A 21,983-nucleotide genomic window follows, 5' to 3' on the forward strand; every position below is an offset into this window, starting at 1 on the left:
AGTGGAGGTTTTGATAAGCAGAGGGTGAAAGGGGGCTGAGGGCTGTCTTGGGGACACTGGCACCTCCCCCATCTTGTCCTTGGCCAGGGACATCCCCTGGAGCGGGTTGTCCCCTGGAGCAGGTCGCGGCTCCCTGGGAGGTTCCCGGACTCTCAGCTGCTGAGTTATCCGGCAAACTCCTGGGCAGGCGCTGGGGGCCCTTGTGGCAGGCCTGGGACACGAAGGTAAACTGATCGCCCCTCAACTGCTTACTGCCTACGTGGTCCGCCCACTGGAAGCCCTAACTCGCAGCCAGGTCAAGCCGGGACTGCCCAGTTCTGCCAGTTCCTTGAAACCCAGTTGGCTGCAGAGCAAATCAAAACAACCTAATAGTCTAACTCAAGTCCTATCATGCAAATCTCAGCTGTGCGCAGGGGCTGCAGATCCGCGTCTGACTTCGGTGAGAAACAAGCTGAAATTTTTGCAAAAAGACACCTCTGAACCCCCGCAACACAATGGAAATGGTCGGGAGATCCCGCCTTACACGGAGGACCTTTTGGCCCGTGACATTGTGTTTATTTGTATTTTTACTAAGAGAAAAATGGGTATGAAGGGTTTAACTGGCGTTTCCAATCTGTGAGCAGCATATGGCAAAAATGAAATAAAGTTTTACGAAACATTATAAAGAAAACAGACCGGGGATTTAAGTTTCGTGACTTCCCCCCTCCCCGCAAAAGGAAAAAAAAAAAAAAAAAAAGTAAAGAAACCGGAGCGTTTGGGAAGGAACAAATGCTTCTCTGTGGAGTTGGTCTCCCTTCCCCCAACAAAAACAAGAGGTCCGGGCTCCGAGGAATTTGAAAGCAGCGATCTGCCAAAAACATTGTGAAAAACTATGGGGGATTCATTGGAAACAGATGGGCTTTTTCAGCTTTAATTCTGAAATTCTCTCCCTTTCTGACACAATAAAAACAAACAGGGGGCGACGCGGAATGTTATCAAACAGGAATACGAGCTCATTTGAACCGGGTCGGTGGGCTTCCCAGCGTGGGCAAGCGCTTGGGGGCGGGACGGGGTCCCAGGGGAGGAGACGGTGGGGGACTGGGCTGCAACCTCCTGGGCGCCCTTGGCTGCACCTCTGAACACAGGCAGGTTTGCACACTGGCAGGCGAGGAGCTGGAGAAAGTGCCCATAACACCGAGTTCGTGCCCCCTCTTCTCCGGCTTTCTGGAGTCTCCTAAGAGGTGCGTCCCGGCACTCTTTCTCCGAAGGAGGGAGGGAGGAAGGCCCCTTAGGCCCCCCGAGATCTCCTCGCCCGACCCTTCCCTTCGCGGGAAGGTTCCCCCCTGGATATCCACTGGCATCCATCGTGCCCTCCGCGGGGCACGGGAGAAACAAAGACCCGAGGAAATGGGAGGCGGGGACCAGAGGAGGGCTGGCGAACTTGAGCCCCTACTCGCTCGCGAAGTGGTCCTGTGTTGTGCGGAGGCCGGGGAGCGGGCCCTGCGCACCCGGAGGCCAGGGAGCAGTGCCTTACCTGCGGGGAAGCTGCACAGAAGGAAGGCGAGGGTCGGCCAGAATCCCAGGGCTGAGCGTCCTGCCCCTCTCCCCATACCCATCCATCCAGCTCGGCCTGTTACCACTAGCCTCTCCCTGGAAGAAGAGTTTAGAAGAAAAAAAGAAAATAAATCACGCTGCGGAAAAAAGGCAGCCTCGCTCCGCCGGCGGGAGCAGCGAGCCGGGAGGCTCGGTCCACTTCGGCCGCGGGGCCCGGCGCCCCCCCCTCGCCGCTCCCCGCGCCCCTCCCTCACCATCCATCACTGGGTTCCCCTCCAATGCCGCCGCGGCCCCGCGCCCCGCCGCCGTGCGCTCCGCCCTCCCGCGCTCGAGTTTCAGTACAGCCTGCGCGAGCCCAGAGGCCTGGGGAGGCGGCGGGGGCGGCCCGATTGCTGTGCTTTCTACAGGGACCTCGGGAACCCGTGGCAGCGCGCGGGGCTCTGCGACCCTGGCATCGTCTCTACCCACACAGCTGCCCACGCAGGAAACGCCCGGTACCCCTCCTGGGGCGATCAAACCCCGTAGGACTCAAGGAGGGCAGGGCGTCCCCTTAAACCTCCGCATAAATACCCAGTCCAAGTAGAAACAGCTTAGAGACAAGCCCCAGCCCTTCTTTCCAACCAGACTGCCATCCCAAAGCCGCCACTGACACCCTGGCTCGTTGCTCTTACTCGGATGTGTCCTTAGAGCAGCAGGCTGCAAAATCTGCTTCTGAGTTGTGGGTCTGGGGGGTATGGTCCGCGTCTAGTGGGGGATGGACCGCTGGATCTCAGCCACTGACCCACCTCGAGGCTCCCACCCGCTGAGGCCCCAGGCCACCCATCCGGACTGGGCTCCTGTCGCCTCAGGCATCTCCTGTAAGCACCTCCTCGCTTTCTGAGAATTTGCCCTGCCTGCACCTCTGAATAGGGGCCTGCGGGCCTGCGGCTGCCTCCCAGGGCACAGCTGCCACCTCAGGGGAGATGTGGATACGGTTATCCCCCGAGTGTGCAGGACCATAAAGACTGGCAGTAACAGAAAGGCCTCCCAAGTCCGATCCTGGGAGGGCTTCAGGGTGGTGATCTCCTTTTAACTCGGTGGCTTATTTTTCCGAGAGCAAAATGTCTCCTCCTGCAGCTCTTCTGTTGTGATATTTAAGGGACTGGCAACTTCTGAGAAACATCTTTTGGATGAAACACAAATAGGCCAGAGCAAGTGTTTTTGGTCAAACCAGTTCCTCCCTCACCCCCCTTACTCCCAAGCTTGCCCATCTGGTTCTTTGGGGGAAATTTTTTTTGGGGTTTTATCCAATTTAGATGTTTCTCTTAAGCACTATCACAGTCCTCACTTGCTGTGGGCCACACAAGCTGCAGGGCTATGTCTGCAATTTAGGACCGTTTTGCCAGGAGGGAAACAGGGAAGAGCAGGCTGCGAGGAAAGGGAAGGAGGACCTGTGTCCTCAAAGACACAACCCCAGCAGCACTGCAACTTCTGAATCTGACTTCCCCAAAACAGGTAAGAAAGAAGACTAATTGTTCAGCCCACTCTGCAGTGGGGCAGCAGGAAGATGCAGTATCTGTAGGTCTAAAACTTCATGGAGGCAACTGTTTTCCTTGATAGTTGAGATGCCCCTGTAGTTACTTCAACTATTTTGGTCTTAGACCAACAGGCTCTAACTATCATTTCTCCAAACCAGGATTCACTTTTAGGCACCATTTACAAAATGTTGTTTATAAAATGTTATAGATTTGTTCAGGGAGAGCTCAACATCTCAAAATTCAGGTCTCAAATGGTATTCCTTTCAAGTACGGCTAGCCCTTAGGTCTAGACCCAACAGCTTATTGTGCAGAATCACAACACCCAGCTCATTCCAGTAGCAACCCTGGCACACTGAGGCAGGCATACAGCCAGATAGCCAGAGGCACTGGGTGACCTTTCTACCCCTGAGGTCCAGCAATTAACACCATTTGCTGGAATCTGCCTTTCCTGAGCTAGTTCTACAGCCTCAGCCTTTGGATAATGAGAGAAATTCATCCATTAGCATTCCCAGGAGCCCGGAGAGTAATGAACCACCATCACTGCCTTGGCATCTTTGGGTGGCATCTTTAGGTCAGAGACCATGGCTTAGGGTACTGAAGAGGTGATGCAGCCTTCTGAAAATCCTGAAGCAGATCCTTGCTGTGCTGCCCTTGCCCAAGGGTAGACTTTGGCCCTCAGAACTTTATATCTTTACCTCAGTTTCTTCATCTGAAAAGGTCAGGCTAATATCCTCCCCTCAAGACTGCAACTGAATTTAACTTGGGATGGGACAGTGGGCCCTGGGATTTCCCTAGGGAATTGTCTGCCATTTTGGGAGGAGACTTAAATCTTATGGCATGAGCAAATAATTTGAGAAAGGAATACAAAGGTCTTTTTTTTTTCTTATGAGGAAAAATGTGTAAGGATGAATCTGGACATGCTCAAGATGGGAATTTGTCTACTACATAGTTTAGACTATCAAGAGAAATCTAGCCTCAAATGGGGCAGTAGGGGATTACATTGACTTCAAAGAATTTATCTATATTGGTCAAACGGGTCACATTATTGACAACTCCTCTAACTCTACACAGAAATAAGAAATTCTTGAAATGTTGAATTTTGGAACTCTGTACTCCATGTACCATTAAAACTCACTTAACTCATTGTATATAGCTACTTGTGAACAAATAGTCCCATCAAGTCTGCCCACTTACGGGTAGAGGCTCTCTGTACTGTGGTGCGGGCCTCAGGGCCAAGACCTTCTCAGGCATGGTCCCAGCTCTCCTTTCTCAGCCTCGGTTCTGGAGGCTCTACTGCTGGGCCCCCTATTCCTCTTACTGCCCACCTGGGGTGGCTGTTTGGTAGAGAAGCAGGCTTCTAAAAGAAGGGCTGGGTTCCACAGGAGGCTGAAGTCCTCCCTGGGGTGGTGCTGGACATGGACTCCAGCTTTGCCTGCTTCTAGGTATGAGTGTTTCCAAATCCTGGGCCTGAGCCATCAGTTACATTCAGGACTGACTGCATGCTAGTCCCTGAGGGATAAAGAAATAAATAAATCCCACTGTAGTGTGGGGTTAAATGTCCCCTACAGGTTCATGTATTAAAAATTGGGTCCCCAGGGTGGCACAATTGGAAGGTAATAGAAGCTTTAGGAAATAGTGTCATATTGGAAATCCTTAGGTTATTGGGGGCATGCCCTTGAAGTGGATTGTAGGATTCTGGTCCCTTCTTCCTCTTCTGCTTCCTGGCTATGAAGTAAGCAGTAGACTCTGCCAGTGCCATACACTACGTCCTGTCAAGGGCCAAAGCCATGGGTCCACCCAATTTTGGACTGGAAACTTCAAAACTGTGAGCCAAAATAAATCTTTTCTCTTTATAAGTTAATTATCTCAGGTATTTTGTTATAGTGATGGAAAACTGATTCTAACACAGCTCCTAAGTTTGAACTGTTGGTAGAAAAGGATAAGAAAGGATGAACAGGAAAAGTGAGGTAAAAAGTTGACTAATCTTTACCAAAAAGGTGGTAACTATTTCTAGGTATCTCAAAGGATTTGTTTTTTAGTAATAGTGACTAACATTTTGATGTACTCTCACATTGTGTCAGGTGCTGGTTTGCATTTCTAGATACTTTCAGTTAAGGGATTTTTGATGATCAATCATCCTCATTGGACCGATTAGGAAAATGAGGCTGACTGAGCTTAAGTACTCACTCAATTACTAAAAATTCCAAGCTGAGCACTTCAAACCCCATGCTTTGTGTGCTGTATGGGCCATTATCAGGATGGCAAGTCTGTACTGGGCTTAAAGTCAAGGAAGGGCATAGCAGCCTGACAGAAGAGACACAGGACATAGGTGCCCGGGGCCTCCAGTCCAGCCTTGGGTGCAGGGAGGGGGAACGGAAAGGATTCCAGGTAGAAGGAACAAATTCAACTTGTACAAAAGTGTGGCTTGCTTGAGGATATGCAAAAGCTGGGGTATGCCTGTAGGAGGAAGAGGTGAAGCTGGAGAAGGAGAGAGCAACAGTGGGGCAGACTGTGAAGCACCTGGGGGCCTCACCTAAAGCCTCAAGATAGGGAGGGTTACTTCCTTTGGGGGACACTGTAGTGGATTTAAAAACACATATGCTTTGGCCCCACTTCAAAGCAGCTAAATATGAGTCTCCAGGGGTACAGCCTGTGCATCAGCATTTTTTTTTTTTTTCAGTCGTGCAGGAGATGGAACCCAGGGCTTTGCTGTTCTAAGCCAGCACTCTACCACTGAGCTATATCCCCAGCCCTGCATCAGTGTTTCCTAAGTCACTCTTCGCAGGTGACACCCCCTGCAGGTCTTTCTTGGCTGCTTGGAGCTACCCCAGTTCCTTTCCAGCTATAGGACCAGACATTCTTTCTTTGGTTGAAACTGGTTTTGATTTAAATTTATCTTACTTGTGTTAACAGACCCCTGGCTAATTTGGAGGAAGTTAATGGTCCAATATTGGTATTTTTGCCAACCTCAGAAATAACAGGGATGTGCTGCTAATGTCTCTCAATCCATCATTAAGAGCCAGTTCTTGGCTATGCATTTGGTAAACTGCTTAAGCATTTTGAAAACTATTTGCCTACATCATGTTATGAGAAACTGAATTGCTTCACTGTACAACTCTTAAGTTTTTCTTTGAAACTTCAAGGGCTACCCTGGGGTCTGATCATCTCAGATTTGATGAGCCAGTCCCTGTTCATGCTCTCCATAACCTCTAAAGTTTATGGTCTCTGATCATATCACCTTTCTGGCTTCATCTTTCCACACTAAGCCCTTAAGGAACAAAGCAGCCCCACTCTTGTGGAAAACTTTCTCTGGTTGATTACATTGCTCACCCTTCTACAGTTCTGAGATGTTTTTCTGCAGGCAAAGGTAATAAAACTGCCAGGTCTGGGTATAGCCTGAATAGAAGAGTAGTTTTGGCTTGGTTTCCAGTGCCATTTCTGATGGTATTTTAGCATTTTTTTGAGCACTTGGTCCTGTGTGACCTCTAGCAAACAAACATTTTGCAAAGACCCCAAAGTTGTCTTTTGTGGCTATAAACACAAACTGAACAAAGTCCATTTTTCTTGGAATTTGGATTATGTTCTTGCAAATGATTTCATTTAGGCTTGAACCTGTAAAAATTTCATATGGATTTTCTTCTTAATTCATAAGCTTGTCCTGACTATCTCTGCAGAACTTTTCACCAGTAGGACTGGAGCTATTAAAGCTTTCTCTCCTTCACATAATCATGTAAATTTAAACTAAGTCTGCATGCACAAGTGATCATGGTGGGTCCCCAGTTTAAAATTCATCCAGAAAAGCACCTGTTTATTGTATTTTTTGTTTCTTGTCTTTAAGGATAATTCTGATCTGTTGCATTTCCCTCCCACATTCTGTAGCTACTAACTATTGTAAGTGACCTTTGGTGTGGAACTTTGTGAGGAATTTTGAAAGTCTAAACATAATTCATCCCTGAGTTTCTCTGTCCTCTCTAGGCCTGTGTCTACCATCTCTATCAAGTGGTCCAGTTTCATATCCTCCTGTTAGAAAGCGTGTTGTGTTCATCCAGCTAATTGGGACTTGAAAGTGTGCTTAGCAATACTACTTTTTACTATGTATTTCACAAAAGTGGCCATGAAAAATGACCCTTAGGTGGTTAGGCTCCTTTTGTGGACAAGAGGAACAGCGTGAACCCTGGTACCGCGTGGAAGGACAGTAACACAGTTTGGCCAGAAGGATGTCATTGCCATCCTTTGCGATCACCACCCTCTTAACTGCAGGGGGTCCTATAGATGGCTATAGAACCTCCTTGCCATATTTATTTCCATGACAGTTTAGGGGAGGGCCTCTCCCTATTCCCTATTTTATTGCTTCCAAAGCATTTGTGAATCTTGCCGTCATTGTTCTAGCATTAAATGTCATTTTAACTGTTATTGCTCTAACATTAAGAACTTTTTTTTCTTTTTCTTTTTTCTTTTGCTCCTAAGAAAGGCCTCTCTTTCTCTGTGTGCATATTATTTCATTTGCTTTGGTGCTCCTTCCCTTACCATGAGAGACCCTTCCCTTACTCATTAAACATACAGAATTTATTTTAACATTTGCATGGTTTTAAACACACACCCATTTACCTGATATTCCAATAGCTCTCTTCAGAAACTGAGGAAGCATCTCACTCTCGATTTGAACTTTCATATGCATTTACAACCTATTAGCAGATTTTAGTTGCTCTTGAACATGTCTTTAAGTGTGTGTAATCGAACCAGTAATATTTCCCCCCTCACACTCTGTTTTACTCATTTAAAAATAATTGAGTCCTGGGCTCTAGGGAAGGCTCTGAGCTGGGTTTGGGGGGTTCTGTGATGAACAGTAGACAGTGCTGGTCCTATCCAGACCACGCAGTGTATGATGCAGACATGAGGAAAAATTGGTTCAGAACAAAGTGACGAGTGCTCTGAGGGATTTATGTCTCAGAAAGTCAAGTTTACAGCCCATCTCCTTTACTGCAAATCAACTTTGTAAAGTTGGCAAGGCTTTTGGAGGTGGATATTGGGAATATTTTTAACAAACAGAATCACTGATTGCAAATCTGTCACAGATGTACAGAGTTCAGTTTGGTGACTGTTACATTACCCATGGTGCTTTTCTCTATTAACACCAGCCTCATATTATCTGAAACAACTTCCACCAAAATTTTACCTCTTGAATGATCTGGATCAGACTGCCCCATGGGTTAGCATTGATGCAAATCAGTCCACTTTTGGGAACAGAATCTGGGAGTCTTCAGAGCCTGAAGGTCTAACTCAGTCAGCCTGGAACAAGTTCATGGAGTGTTCCCTTTGGAACATCCCCAGGCATATCCCAGTTGATAGGCATGGATGTACTTACTGTGCTTGGTAGATAGATATAAAGGAATTTCTAAGGAAAGAAAATTCTGGGAAAGCAAAATTTCTGGGCTTTCAGATTCTTTCAATCTAGCATCAAGTATATATATATATATATATATATATATATATATATTTTTTTTTTTTTTTTTTTGGTGCTGGGGATCAAATCCAGGGCTTTGTTCTTGCAAGGCAAGCACTCTACTGACTGAGCTATCTCCCCAGCCCGTGTATTTTTAAAATATTGAAAAACTAATATAGGTATATGTTAAAAATCTATTTCTTATTAAATGACTCTCCCTGGAGGTAATAATTGTTAAGAGTTTCATATGCATCTTTCCAGATACTTCCATGTGCTCATATAAAATTTACCTATCTGCCTGCCTATCTAATCTAATTTAATCGAATGCAGTCTACTGGTAAATTTGCCAAAAGCTATTAGCAACCTTTTGGAGGCTCCCTCTCCAGTTGGTGTTTCCTACTTTAATTTCTTTCTTGGTTAAACAGTACCATGAACCCTTTCATCTTGCCAGGAACTAAGCAGTCAGAAGACCTGAGTTCACTCACCAATATGTGGCCATGTCTATACAGGCAGAATGAAATATGAAATAGTCCACAAGAGGGATGCAAAGTGTTTTTAAATAGCTACACTCTCACCTCTCTCTGGACTTCCATTATCACTTTGAAGTCACCTATTCTGCCCTGTCTCATTCAGAAACCAGACAAGTCACGCTTACCCAAACTTACACTGCATAAGGTAAGCAACTTCCTCAAGGTCATCCAGCTGGCTTGGTGACAGAGTAGGTTCCAGCATGTCAGGATGACTGGCTGCCATGCCATCTTTGATGAGCTCACCAGCTGCTTCCAGGCCTGTGGTTTCTCATTGATCTCTCTGCTTCTGTTAACCCCAAGCTATGGTACATGTTCATACTCTTACTCTGAACAGAAGCAGGACTATCTTTGTATTCCCTTTGCTCTGTTCCCTAGCCTCAGTCCAGGCTGGGTAGGCATCCTCCTGATGATCTGCTAGCAGTTTCTGAGGTTATGTTTCCAGGGTATGTGGATTTAGGCCTTCTTTCCATCTTTGTGCACCTGCCCATCTTTCAAGATTCTCAGTAAACTCCTGGATCAGTCATGTTTCTTCTTTCAACATTTCTCCTGTTAGTTCTTACTGGGATTAGAGTTTCCTCTTGAAACTCTTGTATAAAACTCCAGATCACACCTACCATCTGGTCTACAGCTTGCAAATTCTTCTTCTTGCAAAGCCCAGTATGAAAGCAAAAGCATTTAAAAATTGCTTAACTGTCTGTGTTGAGATGGAAACTTTCAAGTCATTGTAGTATATGAAGGGAAAGAGAGACCTGGCATTTGGGATGGATCTATTTCCAGCTGCGTGGCCCAACCGTGTCCTGTCCTATATTTGGCCTCTCAGCTTCTCCACTTGCATAATCATGTCCTGGTTGCCCTGGGTCTCTGAGATCTAGGGATTTACTGAACTCCTGTTGGCTCTGTAATTAGTCTTGCCTCTGCCTAACTCTGAGGAACCATTCTGAGGCTTCACCTGTAACATTTCTGCATTCCCTAAGTGAAAATGTTGCTGAACAAGTAGGAAATGTTATTTGAAGAGTGACATTTTTATGCTTCAGCATCAGCATGAAACAATACTATGGTGAACCTGAAACCATACCTTAAACACATTTAGTAGCCCCCTGTCATTTCTAAGCAGCTTTTGGTTACCTACCCACAACACACTAGGTTCCTGTAACCAATACAGGTCGCACAGTGTTTACCTCTCCCTGTTCCAGTAAGTTCTTGGGAGAAGAACCGGCTTGGAACCATTTATCCACCAAATGGCAACTGTGTGAACTGACAGTGAATCTGTGTCTCCTTCAACCAGCAGAATGCTGGGGGTTTTGGATTAATGAACAATTTGGTGCCAAGCGCAAATACCATAGACATTCAGCAATAGGAACAGATAACCAAGTTATTCATCAAATTCAAAACTGTTTAGAATGGCTAATGCAGAACTGAAATAGAGAAGAGCCCCAGCTGACCGGAGGTGGGGAAAGGGGCCAACCCAGAAAGAAGAATGAATGTGTTGCTCCATGTAACATTCTTCTGCACCACTGTTTTCTTTCTTACATTTGTTTGGGGTGGAGAAAATGTCTTTACTTTTATATTACAGAGGTGATACAGGATGCTGCAGTCTGAACAGGCTCCTTGGACCTCAGCAAAGCCATTGACACAGTGGGAACATACTTTCTTCTCCCTTAGAAGGTTGATGTTAGGATTAGGTGAGTGCATCCAATAATAACCCACTTAGAACACATGCCTGGCACAGAGTCAATGTTGAAACAGTCACTAATATTTGTTTTATATCATGCTTAAGAACCATTGTTTGGATTACAATAGAATATTATGCACAGAATCTTCTAGAGTCTTTGCACATGTGGGAACTGGGTGGAAATCTGCAGAATTCCCCAAGGACTTCTAGATAACTTTGACTTATGGGTGGGTTCTAAGTGCATTATCAGTTATGTTCAAGGCCTGGTGAGCACTCATTATGAGAAACAGTCCCCAATGGAACTGCAGAAACATCTTAACTGTGTAACAGGCACAGTGTTCCTTTCTCCAGTTCATAAACGAGCCTGAGACTCACAATAGTTAAGTGACTTATCCAAGGTTACCGTGAATATAAATGGGAGGGCAGAGATTCAAATCCAGCCCTTGTGATGTCGGCAGTGTTTTTCTCGACAAACCACAGCTGCTTCTCATCTTCACCCAGGGTTTATCTTTTTCTGTCAGTTCAATAATATGTCCCATATGTATAATGATGGATCATGCATTAGAAATGGGACTGTGTTTAGAGAAATACTATTTTCCAGACACTAACAAAAAACAATCTTCCCTATTCCCCCTAAAAAACTCAGGAAGTGAAAATCAATGATTGAATTCTCTGTATGTCTTTTAGATGGCAAGTGGTTTTTTTTTTTTTTTTTTTTTTTTTTTTTTTTTTTTTTTTTGGTAAAGTACTCACAGTGTACTTCCTGGGCTTAGCAGTACTCTGAATGAGAGCAAAATATTACACAATGGAAAAATGTTTAAGTAAATCTATCTGTATTATCAGTTCATTCAATCCTTTTAGTTCACATGCCATTCAGAGGACATCTCAAATTTTAAGCCAGATGGCTTTTGCCCTGGGACATTTATCATTGACCCAGAAAAGCAGTGCCAGAGTGCTAGCTTGGCTTGTGTTTGCCTTGCTCTTGTTGATTCTTAACTCAGACTGGAGTTTGGGATGTTACCCACCAGACCCTCAATCAGTAGATCCTGCCATTAGCATCCACTTACTTAGGAAGAAATCAGACACCAGGAATTTAGGGAGCTCCTTTCTCAAAATGTTCCCAGTAGAGAAAAATAAAAGCAACGTAATGGATGAGGGTGGCATCTAGCTTACTGCCATATGATCTTGAAGTGAACAGTAAGGGAAGCATTTTAAAATCACTATTCTGAAATCTAAATATCAAACTATTTAGCTGTACTGATTGATGCATAACAAAATAAATTATGATCTCATGAATCTCATGTTCTGGGACAAAAGTGCCTGTGCCAATTTAGCAGAGCTGGACCTATAAGCAGATGTCACTATGAATCTGGTAATACTGGAGGGTGAGCCAGACGCTAAGCAATGTGTCTCTTTTTGTTTTGCCTCTCTTCTATCAATGGAAGCCTATTTGAGAAAATGCAATTGCATTAAAAAAACCTATTTATTATTTATACTCAACTTCCTCCCATAAAGGACATTGAATTAAATGCAAATGAAAGCACATTATCCATCAAAATTTCCAAGCAAATATTATTGTTCTCTTCAAGGTAGCAATTATTTTGAGGAAACTCTAATTTTTATGAATCTGTGAATACAATATGCATTTCTGTGTGCTCTTCTGACAACTAGAAAAATCCTTGGGTGGAAGAAGCAAGTGTTGGATAGATATGTCCTTGCAAAAGGATCTTAATTCTCAGGGTGGCACTGTCAGGAGCTGAAAATGCAAACTGAGGGCCAATTTCTGAGTCATTAAGATGGTTCGACACTTGCCCAGCAGATTTCAAAAGCCAGCATTTATACAGGTAAAATGGTATCCATGCAAGGGGCAATTAGCCAGCAAAGTCAAGTGGATCAAATTTTGATAGGAGCAAACTTCATAAAAGCAACTTACACAATTAGATCTCACGATTTTTAAATAGACAATCTGGAGTGAAAAGATATACTATGATAGAGTTCCACTAGGAAATGTATAAAAGTCTAGTTGTAAAGTGAATTATACAGCAGAATGTCCACATCACAGCCGAGGACAGGTATAACATGACATATGTTTAGGAGGTCCTTGTAATAAGTCTCTGTGAGTTTGTATGGGTGCAGCTAATCTTGTTTCAAGACATTATCAATGAGAAAATTCTTCAAAATGCCTACAGAGGATGAAAAATGGTTAGAATCCATCCTTAAAAGTCCAAGTATGCCAAGAATAAAGTAATGATACTGAAACTTGCATTGAAGACTTAATATAAGGACTGATGAAGAGAAGACTATTATCAGGTGACAGGACAAATGGTTGCTGTCAGGCAGGGCAAGCTGCTGCAAAGACCTTGAGGTCTGAGAGTCTATGAAGATGAACAAACATAATGAGAAGCCACAATGGATGGTAACTATTAAAATGCACTAATGAGACAGAAGTCAACAAATTTTAGGGTATTTTTAGTTATATCTGCTTATCTCTGCTTTGGTCTATAGAGGATACAGAATCTATTGGAATTGGCCTTAATTTTACCAGATAGTTCACAGAATCTTTCATTTTTCATTTTTTGCCTGATTTTCAGACTCTGGAAAATCCAGTATCTTGATTTCTGAAGGTTCTGATAGCATTGCTTTAAACACAAAATTAAAAAATGAAAAACAGATCCATCCAGCAATTCTGTAATTAATTTTGCATACACTGATCGCTCCACTGTCATTCTTTGCAATCTGGATATTGTAATTTTATAAATTGGGTGTGTACGTAGTGCATTTTTGTGTTCGTCAATTAGTAGTGATTTAACCATGTTTTAAATGTGACCATAAAAGATACTTGCACTTAGTCTGTCAATTTCTGCCCACGTTTCAAACCTCCTTCTTCTTCCTGTTCTTAGAATTATAGTTTTACATTCTTGCTTTCTGATCCCTGGGTTCCAACATGACATTGCATTTTCTACTCATGGGACAGACCCGATTAAGAAACGGAGTCTTTTTTTGAAACATGTTCATTCATTCATCACTAAGGAAACACATTTGCCTGACATTGTATGCACACTGGGGTGAGGCAAGTCTTTAATTTTTTCCATTGCTCCTATTCATTGCTCCTTTATATTTGTTGCTAAAAGAAAGGAGGCTGAAATTGAGCTGTTATTTGGTCAAAATAAGTAAAAGAGGAGCTCTCATTTGGCTAGGGCTGGATATCAGACAGGTGGGAAAGCCTGGAGTCTCTCTCACTTAGGTTAAACTTATGTTTAGATATGTTTGTTGAATGACTAAACAATGAACATGGTTTGAAGAGGAAAGCCATTCTCCTAAGGAGCCCGGGAACACCTCAGACAAAAGTTATTTAAACAATTACCTTTAAGGGGAAGTGCCCATTTCATTTCACCAAATTAACAGATTCCAATTAGCCTGAACTGTTTTCTGATTTTCTTTGTCTGCTTCTGCTCAGTCTCACTTGGGAACATCCCATCTTTCTCTCTGGATGGGAGACTTCTTGAGGGATAGGAACCATGATTCCTTCTTTGCTTACTCTGCACGCTTTAAGGCATGACCAAATTTGGTAGCTATACTTGGTAAAGGCAGTGCTTGAACTTAATTCATTTAGCAAGGTGCAGGAAAAAATAGCACTTTAGACTCAAAGAACCCTGGTTCTGCCCTTCACCTCTCTAGCCATCAGTTTCTTTTTCCAGGAAATGGAAATGACCCCACTGGTGTTTGCCAGCCAGATACTTGGGAGCATGAGCATCATCGCAAGGGTGGCTTGAACACTCCCTGTCCCAAGGTTAGGGATACTCAGTACCTAGTTCTTTCATTTTGCATTTACTCTTTTAAGAATTTTTGTATTGGGGCAGGTCAAGGTAGCACATGCCTATAATCCCGGCTACTCTGGAGGCTGAGGCAGGAGGACAGCAAGTTCTAGGCCAGCCTAGCCAACTTAGCAAGACCTTGTCTCAAAAGATAGAAATTGCTCAGTGGGACAGTGCCCTTGGGTTCCTTCTGTAGTACCCACCCCCATTCTTTCATTTGTCCTCACAGGAGGGTAGCTGTTGAAGAGCAGACCCAAGGGACCTTATTAGATAGGAGCTTCTGCACCCTCCTCTGTGTTATGACACACACTAGGCAGGCAGCAAGAGATTTACAGAAGAGAAGGCAGACAGAGGTTTCTTGCCAAAAATCAGAGATGCCCTCCTTGAATAAGATGTCAAACTACTATAGGGTCCCTTTTGTCACAAGTCTTGTTATTAAACAAATGCCTGCAAACGGAGAGACAGTGTGAGACATCACACTGTGGGTGGGGTGGGCAGACGAGACACCAGTTATCCTGCATGTGTATTTGGAGTTTATCACCTGGGAGGGAAAGATGGGAGCAGAGCTCTTAGAAAGAGGAAGCTGGGTCCTGTCTCACCATCACCATAGCCCAGGGGGTCCCAGGGGGGCAAAGGGTCTTCACCACAAACAGAAAAGCACATTGTTCCCTTCAGAATGAGGAGAACTCAGCTCACTGCTAATATCAGCTGGCCTGGAAGGTGGCAGCAAAAACCCGCCATGAGAATGCGGGCTGCTTGGATGTGTGGGTGCCCCACCCAAAGCCTTTGTCCTCTCTGCCATCTAGCATAGTCTTCCCCAGGTGTTAACTGGAGATCAGGTTCAGGGAAAGGGGACGTGCTGTGCTTGTCACCTGATATGGTAATGAAGTAGCAAGACCAACCCCCTTCATATATGTAAAAAACATCATTTCGGGGTACACTGTACCATTCCTGTACAAATTGACATTAGGTCCTCTCCAAGTTCTCCTCCAGTTGCCCTTTAGACCACAGCTAATCTCTTTTCTAGAGGTCGTGGCTCAAGATCCACCTGAAAAATGACCTATGATGGACCGGTAGAAGAGCATAGGCCCTGCACTGGGGCTTTCCAGATCTCTTCAGTAGATGCCCGAGGAAAGGTCATCTTCTTAAAACAGGTAACATATTACCTTTTGTTTTTGCTGGAAGATCCTAAGACCAGATGGAGAAGATGATGGAGGTCCTTGAGGTAACAGCCTGCCACTCAGTACAACCCGCAATTCTGTGCCTTGAGCTAGGTGTGCTGAGCTCAGGGCGTCGGGGCGCTTGCGTTCCACAAGACTGTTGGTACACAGAGAACAAATCTTTCCTGGACGCAACGGATAGTTCCCGCCTCTCCACCTGTGCCGGAGTCTACTTTGAGAATACCCAACTTTTCATCTTAAAAGGAAGGCACAGTTCACCATTTACGCTAGGTGGCGCTATTTCTCCCTCATCCATCCCCTAGGTACCCAATTTATAAAATAAATACAATCCAACGCCTTCCGAAACCACACCATATAATAGCAGCTCACAGGCTCGCATTAAAATCCCAATCTGGGGAAATTGATTCTACCTCCGAGCAAATCTAATGCAATTACATTATAGATGCAATTAAGAGTTGCATCCGACCGTCCTTCACATCGGTCCTTCGCCTAAATACACCTGTCCCCCTGCCCCAGTTTATAACCTGGGATAAGTCACCGCTCAAGCCAGGCGCTGAGTTTTCGTGTTGTCCTGGCCGTCGTGTCCTCCTGCCCACTTAGGAAACCCGGGTCTCTTAGGAATCCCACCTCTTAGAGCTGAGCCCAAGATCCGAACCTTCGGGTGTACTGGCGCTCCCGTGCAAGAACTGCTCAGACCTGAGCCCCGATGGTGCCCAGCGCCGACGCCCCGGGGCAGGCGCTTGTTTAGCTGCACTTCAACCCCGAGCTGAGCGGGAGGCGGGGGCCAGAGCGACGCGGGCCAATGGGGGCTCACGTCGGTACAGCCGGATAACAGGCTCTGTCCCAGGCTCGGTGGGCCAGGCCCGGCGGCCGCCCCAAGAAGAGATGACCGCGCGGGAGAGAAGGACTCCCATCCTGTACACAGCGGATCGGACGTGCTCCGGGTCTGCCCAACCACGCGCAATGCCTGCCGCCCGAAGAGTATTTTAGGGGAAAAAAGGAGAACCAACACCAAACCACAAAAACTTTCCTGCTGCCAAGAGCTAAGGCGATCCAGGCGAGGCAAAGCTCCAAATCTGGGCAAGATGAGACGCGGAGTTGGGGAGGACCAAATCAGTGCGGTGGCCCCAGCAAGTGTCGGCGGCGCCTTGGGGATGTCAGAGCTAGCCTGCCCGGCTGCTGGCCCGCGCTTACCTTGGCGGCTGCATGAGCCCCTGCAGCCCGCGGGGGGTGGCGCTGGCGGGGCTGCGGGCTAAGAGCGGGTGCCGGTACTTCGCTCGTAGGCCCCTGGGCAAGATGGGAGGGGCTCAGCTGGCGCTTGTCCCGCAGCCCCGGCCGGCTCAGTAGCGGCCCGGGGCGCGCCGCCTGCTCCCGGGCTGCATGCCTGCGAGCGCCTGGAGAAGCCGGCCCGGAAGCCAACGGCCAGTGCTTCCCCGGCCCAGAGGCTCGGGCGGTACAGCCCGCGCTTCGGAGACAACTGCAGAGTGGAGCGGCCCGGGCCAGCCCCCTCCCTCACCCGGCCCCCGCCCGCCGCAGCCGCTGAGCGCAGCGTCGCAAGGATCGTTTGCGCGCGGAGGGGAGGGGGCGGGCCGGGCTCCCCCGGAGCTGGCGGGGGGCGAGTGCGGGCGGGGCTGGCAAGGAGCGGGCGGGTGGGGAGGTGGGGCGCAGGCTCCAAATGCCCCGCCCCGCCGCGGCCCCACCCTCCGGTATCAGCACCAGTAGGGTGGGTGGGTGGGTGAGTGGGGTGGGATCAGAAGCGCCTGCCGGAAAGTCAAGACTTTCCTTTGGCTTTCGGGATAGTGGGGTGCGAGCTGCAAGTGCAGATCTCCCACCCACACCTCCAACTTTCCGAATCGCCTGTAGGGATGCCGTGGAGTGTACATTTTCCACCTTCAGGTCCACAGTGGTCAAGGGGAAGTTATTCTGAGGTTTCTGGAAAAGACAGTTATATCCAAGATTAATGCTGCTGCACTCTTCAGAGATGCACCTTTGTTCTTTTGAGATATTACTTTTAAGAATCTTCTTTTTTAAAAAAAGAATGCATATGTATTACACGCGCAATGCACAAATACATTCTTGGTTGCAATTTTACACAACTAATGAGTATCTCGAATAAAAAGGCCATATCATACGCCCTCCCCACTGCAGCCCATCCCCAGAGGTAACTTTCGGTCAGAGTGTGCGTCTGCCGTGGTTCTTTCCAGTCTCAGCGCTTTACATGCACACGCACAGATTGCAAATGAAATATCACGGGCTTTTTGAAAGAATGTTTCATTATGCAGCGCATGCACACAGGTGAGAGAGGGACCAGGTCAATAGCGATAAATCCCCAGGGGTTCCTGGAGCCCAGCGAAGGACCCTTGCTGTGAAGCAGCAAAGAGTTCTCCATCGCCATGTGTAGATTTGAAACTCCAGCTGGGGTGTGAAGTCAGCCTGGATACACAGCTCACGCCCAAATTAGCACTGCGCAGAGTTGCCAGTACATTTTAGACAGGGTTATGACCTTCCCATTCTTACTGAACAAACTGTCTTGAATTTTGCTTCTATGAGAACTCTGGATTTGCTTAAAATGTAAAGGTACCCACCGCATTAAAACACGATCTTTTTTTATGCTTGTGGTCTTGAGGGATGTGGTTTTAACCCAATATTCTGTGTTTTATTAGCCGAGTGTATTTGGATAATCTATAACTGAGATATAAATAAAATCCATGTGATTTAGCAGGAAGGGATTGAGTATTGCCATGACTGTTTTCTATGATTAGCTCTGACCTTGGACAAGTCTTTCAGCTCTGCTGGGCCTCAGTTTCCTTGTCTATAAATAGAGGAGTTGTACTAGATATTGAATGTGTGTGTGTGTGTGTGTGTGTGTGTGTGTGTGTGTGTGTGGTGTCTGTCTGTCTTCCAGCCCTAACACTGGGTGAAAAACCAGTTTTTCCCCTTCTTCATCAAGTATGAAACTTCAACCAACATGTCTTCTGTAGAGAAGTCTCCCTGTATGGAATCTTGAATCTCATGCCTTGCTTTCCCAACATCTCAATCTGCAATTATCCAGGTATTAGGGTGACCCTTCCCTGTCAGCCTCTCCCACCATACTGTCCTCATCGGAAGTTAGGAACAAGGACTCCCTGGGGTCATCCTTGCATCCCTAGTATTTTAGTCCATTGCCCGACCGGTAACAGGCACACTACAAAAATCTTTGAATGACTATTGCTCAGATAATAGATTTCTTACAGTTCTACCAAATTGCCTGGCATTTTCAAAAGATCTATAAGTGGAAACATCTCTTTTTTCAAATGAAGGTTTTGGAAAGAACCCTGTAGGGGTTTTTTTCCACCTTGGGGGACCAACAGTTCTCTTTCTGGATGAGGGCAGACTATTTTTAGTTCAACTGTGAGGCTTTGGAGGGGTCCAACAGCTATTTACCTCTATCAGTGTAGATGCCTGTGGAGAAGACACGGAATATTAATGCTACTCATTAAGTACTTGATTAAGTTGGAACTATGCACAGGCAGTTGGAATACACACATGAGCACTCAGATTTAAATGAGGCCATGGGGTGTGTTTAGGGTGCAAATTAACAACTGTATGTGCCTTCAACCAACAATCTGGAAACATTTCTAATAAAAACTTCAGGGGATCCATGTCTTTCTTAACTGCACAGAGCCTGCATTACTTAAAAAACATGAATGGGAAATAGACTAACCTGGGTTGGAGAGGATTTTATTTATTTATTTTTTAAAATAAGGTCATTAAGAATTAAAGGTAAGGAAGTTAATGTTTAAGGCAACACAAGGCTACTATCTACATTAGTTTCTCTTTTGTCTGATGTGCAGTTACAGAACGAGACATTAAAAATCTGATCCCTTCTTTACAGAGGAAAACAAGAGACTGGAGTTTCCACCTCTTCTTGGCCACTCTTGCCCCTTCCTCCCCTTTGTGAGAAGGATGTGTGCTCGCTGCCCAGCTGCTTGATCTCCTTGGGTGCCACTTCTGAAAACCGTTAGTTTATGGGAAAAGCACAATACTGCAGAGCAGGGTGCTGCATTGATGGTTCTTACTGGACTTCCAGCTGCAGTTAGGAGGATCTCCTGGGATGCACCACACTCAGTACCCCTGGGAACATCCTACTGCCATTGGGGTGTGAAGCAATGTGCTGTTCCCATGAGTAGTGGTTCCTGCTGCGTTAGAATGCACCCTTGCAAAGTGGATTCAAGGTGAAGGATTAAGGATTTCTTCCCCTCTGATGGTACCAGGGGACAGTCCCTTTGAATTGGGTGCCCTGCCCTTTATATTTTTATGGATAAATTCATGTTCACAAGTAGAAGGGCAGCTTCAAGGAGTTGCAGGTCAGAACTCTCACAGGACCCTATGGATGAAGTAGGGGCTGACTGTCCCACCCTTGGCTCTAGTGGAACAAGGGGAGGCTACAGGTGCTGGGGGTTCTATGCTTGGCACAGGCTGGAGAGAGCTGTTTCCCTCCAGGTTGGATGCTTCTCAGAAGTTTTTTTGCATCAAGTATTTGTGCAAATTCTGCTTTAATTTCATCTCTTGGACTTCCCTTCAGACCAGATTGCTGCTTAGAGGCCCCTATAGACATTCTGGAATCAAGGGTAAGGAAGTGAATGTTTAAGGCAACACAAGGCCTTAGTTTCTCTTTTGTCTGATGTGCAGAGGCCCCTATAGACATTCTGGAGTTGACATTGCAAAGTAGAAGAGAATAAAAAACAGAAGGATTCCATTGTCAGGGGCATGAAGAGTTGGGCAGTTTTATTGCTAGTTAGAAGGATTAGGAAAGTCTTTATGGAAGAGGTGCCACATGGGTAGATTTGATTGAATGTAGACAAGAGGGACTCAGGGAAAATACTCAGACAGGGAGTCAGTCGCGTAAAGGCCTGGAGCTAGCCAGAGGTGGGCAAGTCCAATAAGGAGTAAGTCTAACTGGAGTGTGTATACTGGAGAGGAGATAAGTGATGGAGAAGGGAGGTTAGGGTATCATGATTGTTATGTGTTCTTTTAATTCTGGTCTTGAGGTGTCCCTGCAAGAGTGACCATAAACCAAGTAGTCACTCTTGGAGAGCCCTGGTGGGGGAAGTCAGGTTCAAGTGTGCCATTCAGGTGGGACACAATAGGGAGGTGAATTCAAAATGTGTGAAGCAGAAGAAATTTGTTACTTATAGATCCAAGAGAAGTTAGGAGGGAGGCCAAAGGGGAGTGTGGAGGTGGCAGAGCTCAGCCAGAAGGTGGTGGTGGGGAGACAGAGAAAAAGGCAGGGGAGAGGGAGAAATAGAGAATGTATGGGACTATAACCTTATTAAGGTCTCTGAGCATTATCCCTTAGTCTTATTGGGGGAGGACTTATTTGCATGAACCTGACATTAGATTTTACTTTGGCCAGTAGCTATGAGATATTTTGGGTTTGGGGTCAGTGGAATGAGGAATGTGTAGACCAAATGGCAGAAACCACATGGGGAGAGAAAGTTTTAAGTAGGCCCACGGTGGTGGGTATAACTGGATTTTCAACCATTTATGTCAGGTCTAAAAATGGATGTCAGAGGCACCAACTACATGCAACAAATATGTGACATGGGATTATACTGTGGAGTACCTTGGTTGCAGAGTGAACAAGAGGGTGTCATTAGAAGCTATTGAGTAGAGGAATAAGGTTAAGTGGAACTCCATTTTAAATAGGTTAATGGAAAATGGTTTGTAGAGACAGGAGACCAGAGACATGATTCTATTAATCTTGGCACAGTGTTATTGAGAGCATGACCCAGGTTGCTAAGAGCACATTGGGAGGTATAGGAATGATGGAAGACCCAAACATTTTTCAGAAGTGGGACACAGAGGAGTATCAAAGTGGTACAAGTGCTAAGTTTTTGTTACAGAGACTGGAAAATCAGGAGGAAAGGCTTGGAAGGGGAGAGGGTGAATGGTGTTCAAATCAACCATCAATTGGACCAACCACTATGGACTCAGCACAGGAAGGAGTCTTAAAAACGTACTGTGAAAATCATTGGATTGTCCATAGTTGATAGTATATGCATGTGTTTAAGCTGAAAATCCAGAGCCTGTGCCCATGATAAGAAAAGAAGACCTAATTAACTCACTATGTTTCTCTGTAGTCTTCTTACCCACAGGTCAGTCATTTGCTTCTTGTGGTGAGGACCATAATCAAGACACAAAGATGTTCTTTGGTTTTATGTTTTTTTGTTTGTTAAATAAGTCAACAATTAGCCAACAGGAATAGAAAGCAAATAGCATGTGTCTTCATTGTTGTTTCGTGAGTCTGGAC

At 45.7% G+C, this 21,983-nt stretch overlaps 1 protein-coding gene across 3 annotated transcripts in view; it reads right to left on the reverse strand.

Moving 5' to 3' along the window:
* Positions 1-17,301, reverse strand: part of Rgma (repulsive guidance molecule BMP co-receptor a) — a 41,855-nt gene extending 24,554 nt beyond the window's left edge. Inside the window, exons 1-2 of one of the 3 annotated variants that reach the window (XM_047541971.1) lie at positions 16,886-17,301; positions 1,514-1,629 (exon numbers count right to left, since the gene is read on the reverse strand). In XM_047541971.1, the coding sequence (XP_047397927.1) occupies positions 1,514-1,629; positions 16,886-16,899 (130 nt within the window). In that variant the 5' untranslated portion in view covers positions 16,900-17,301. Of the gene's footprint in view, positions 1-1,513; positions 1,630-1,787; positions 1,940-16,318; positions 16,670-16,885 lie in introns of those variants that run through there. The other 2 variants (XM_047541973.1, XM_047541974.1) reach the window with 2 other exon arrangements.
* Positions 17,302-21,983: the final 4,682 nt, after the last annotated feature.

Source organism: Sciurus carolinensis, chromosome 2, assembly GCF_902686445.1.
Source record: "Sciurus carolinensis chromosome 2, mSciCar1.2, whole genome shotgun sequence".
NCBI classification, from domain to species: Eukaryota; Metazoa; Chordata; class Mammalia; order Rodentia; family Sciuridae; genus Sciurus; species Sciurus carolinensis.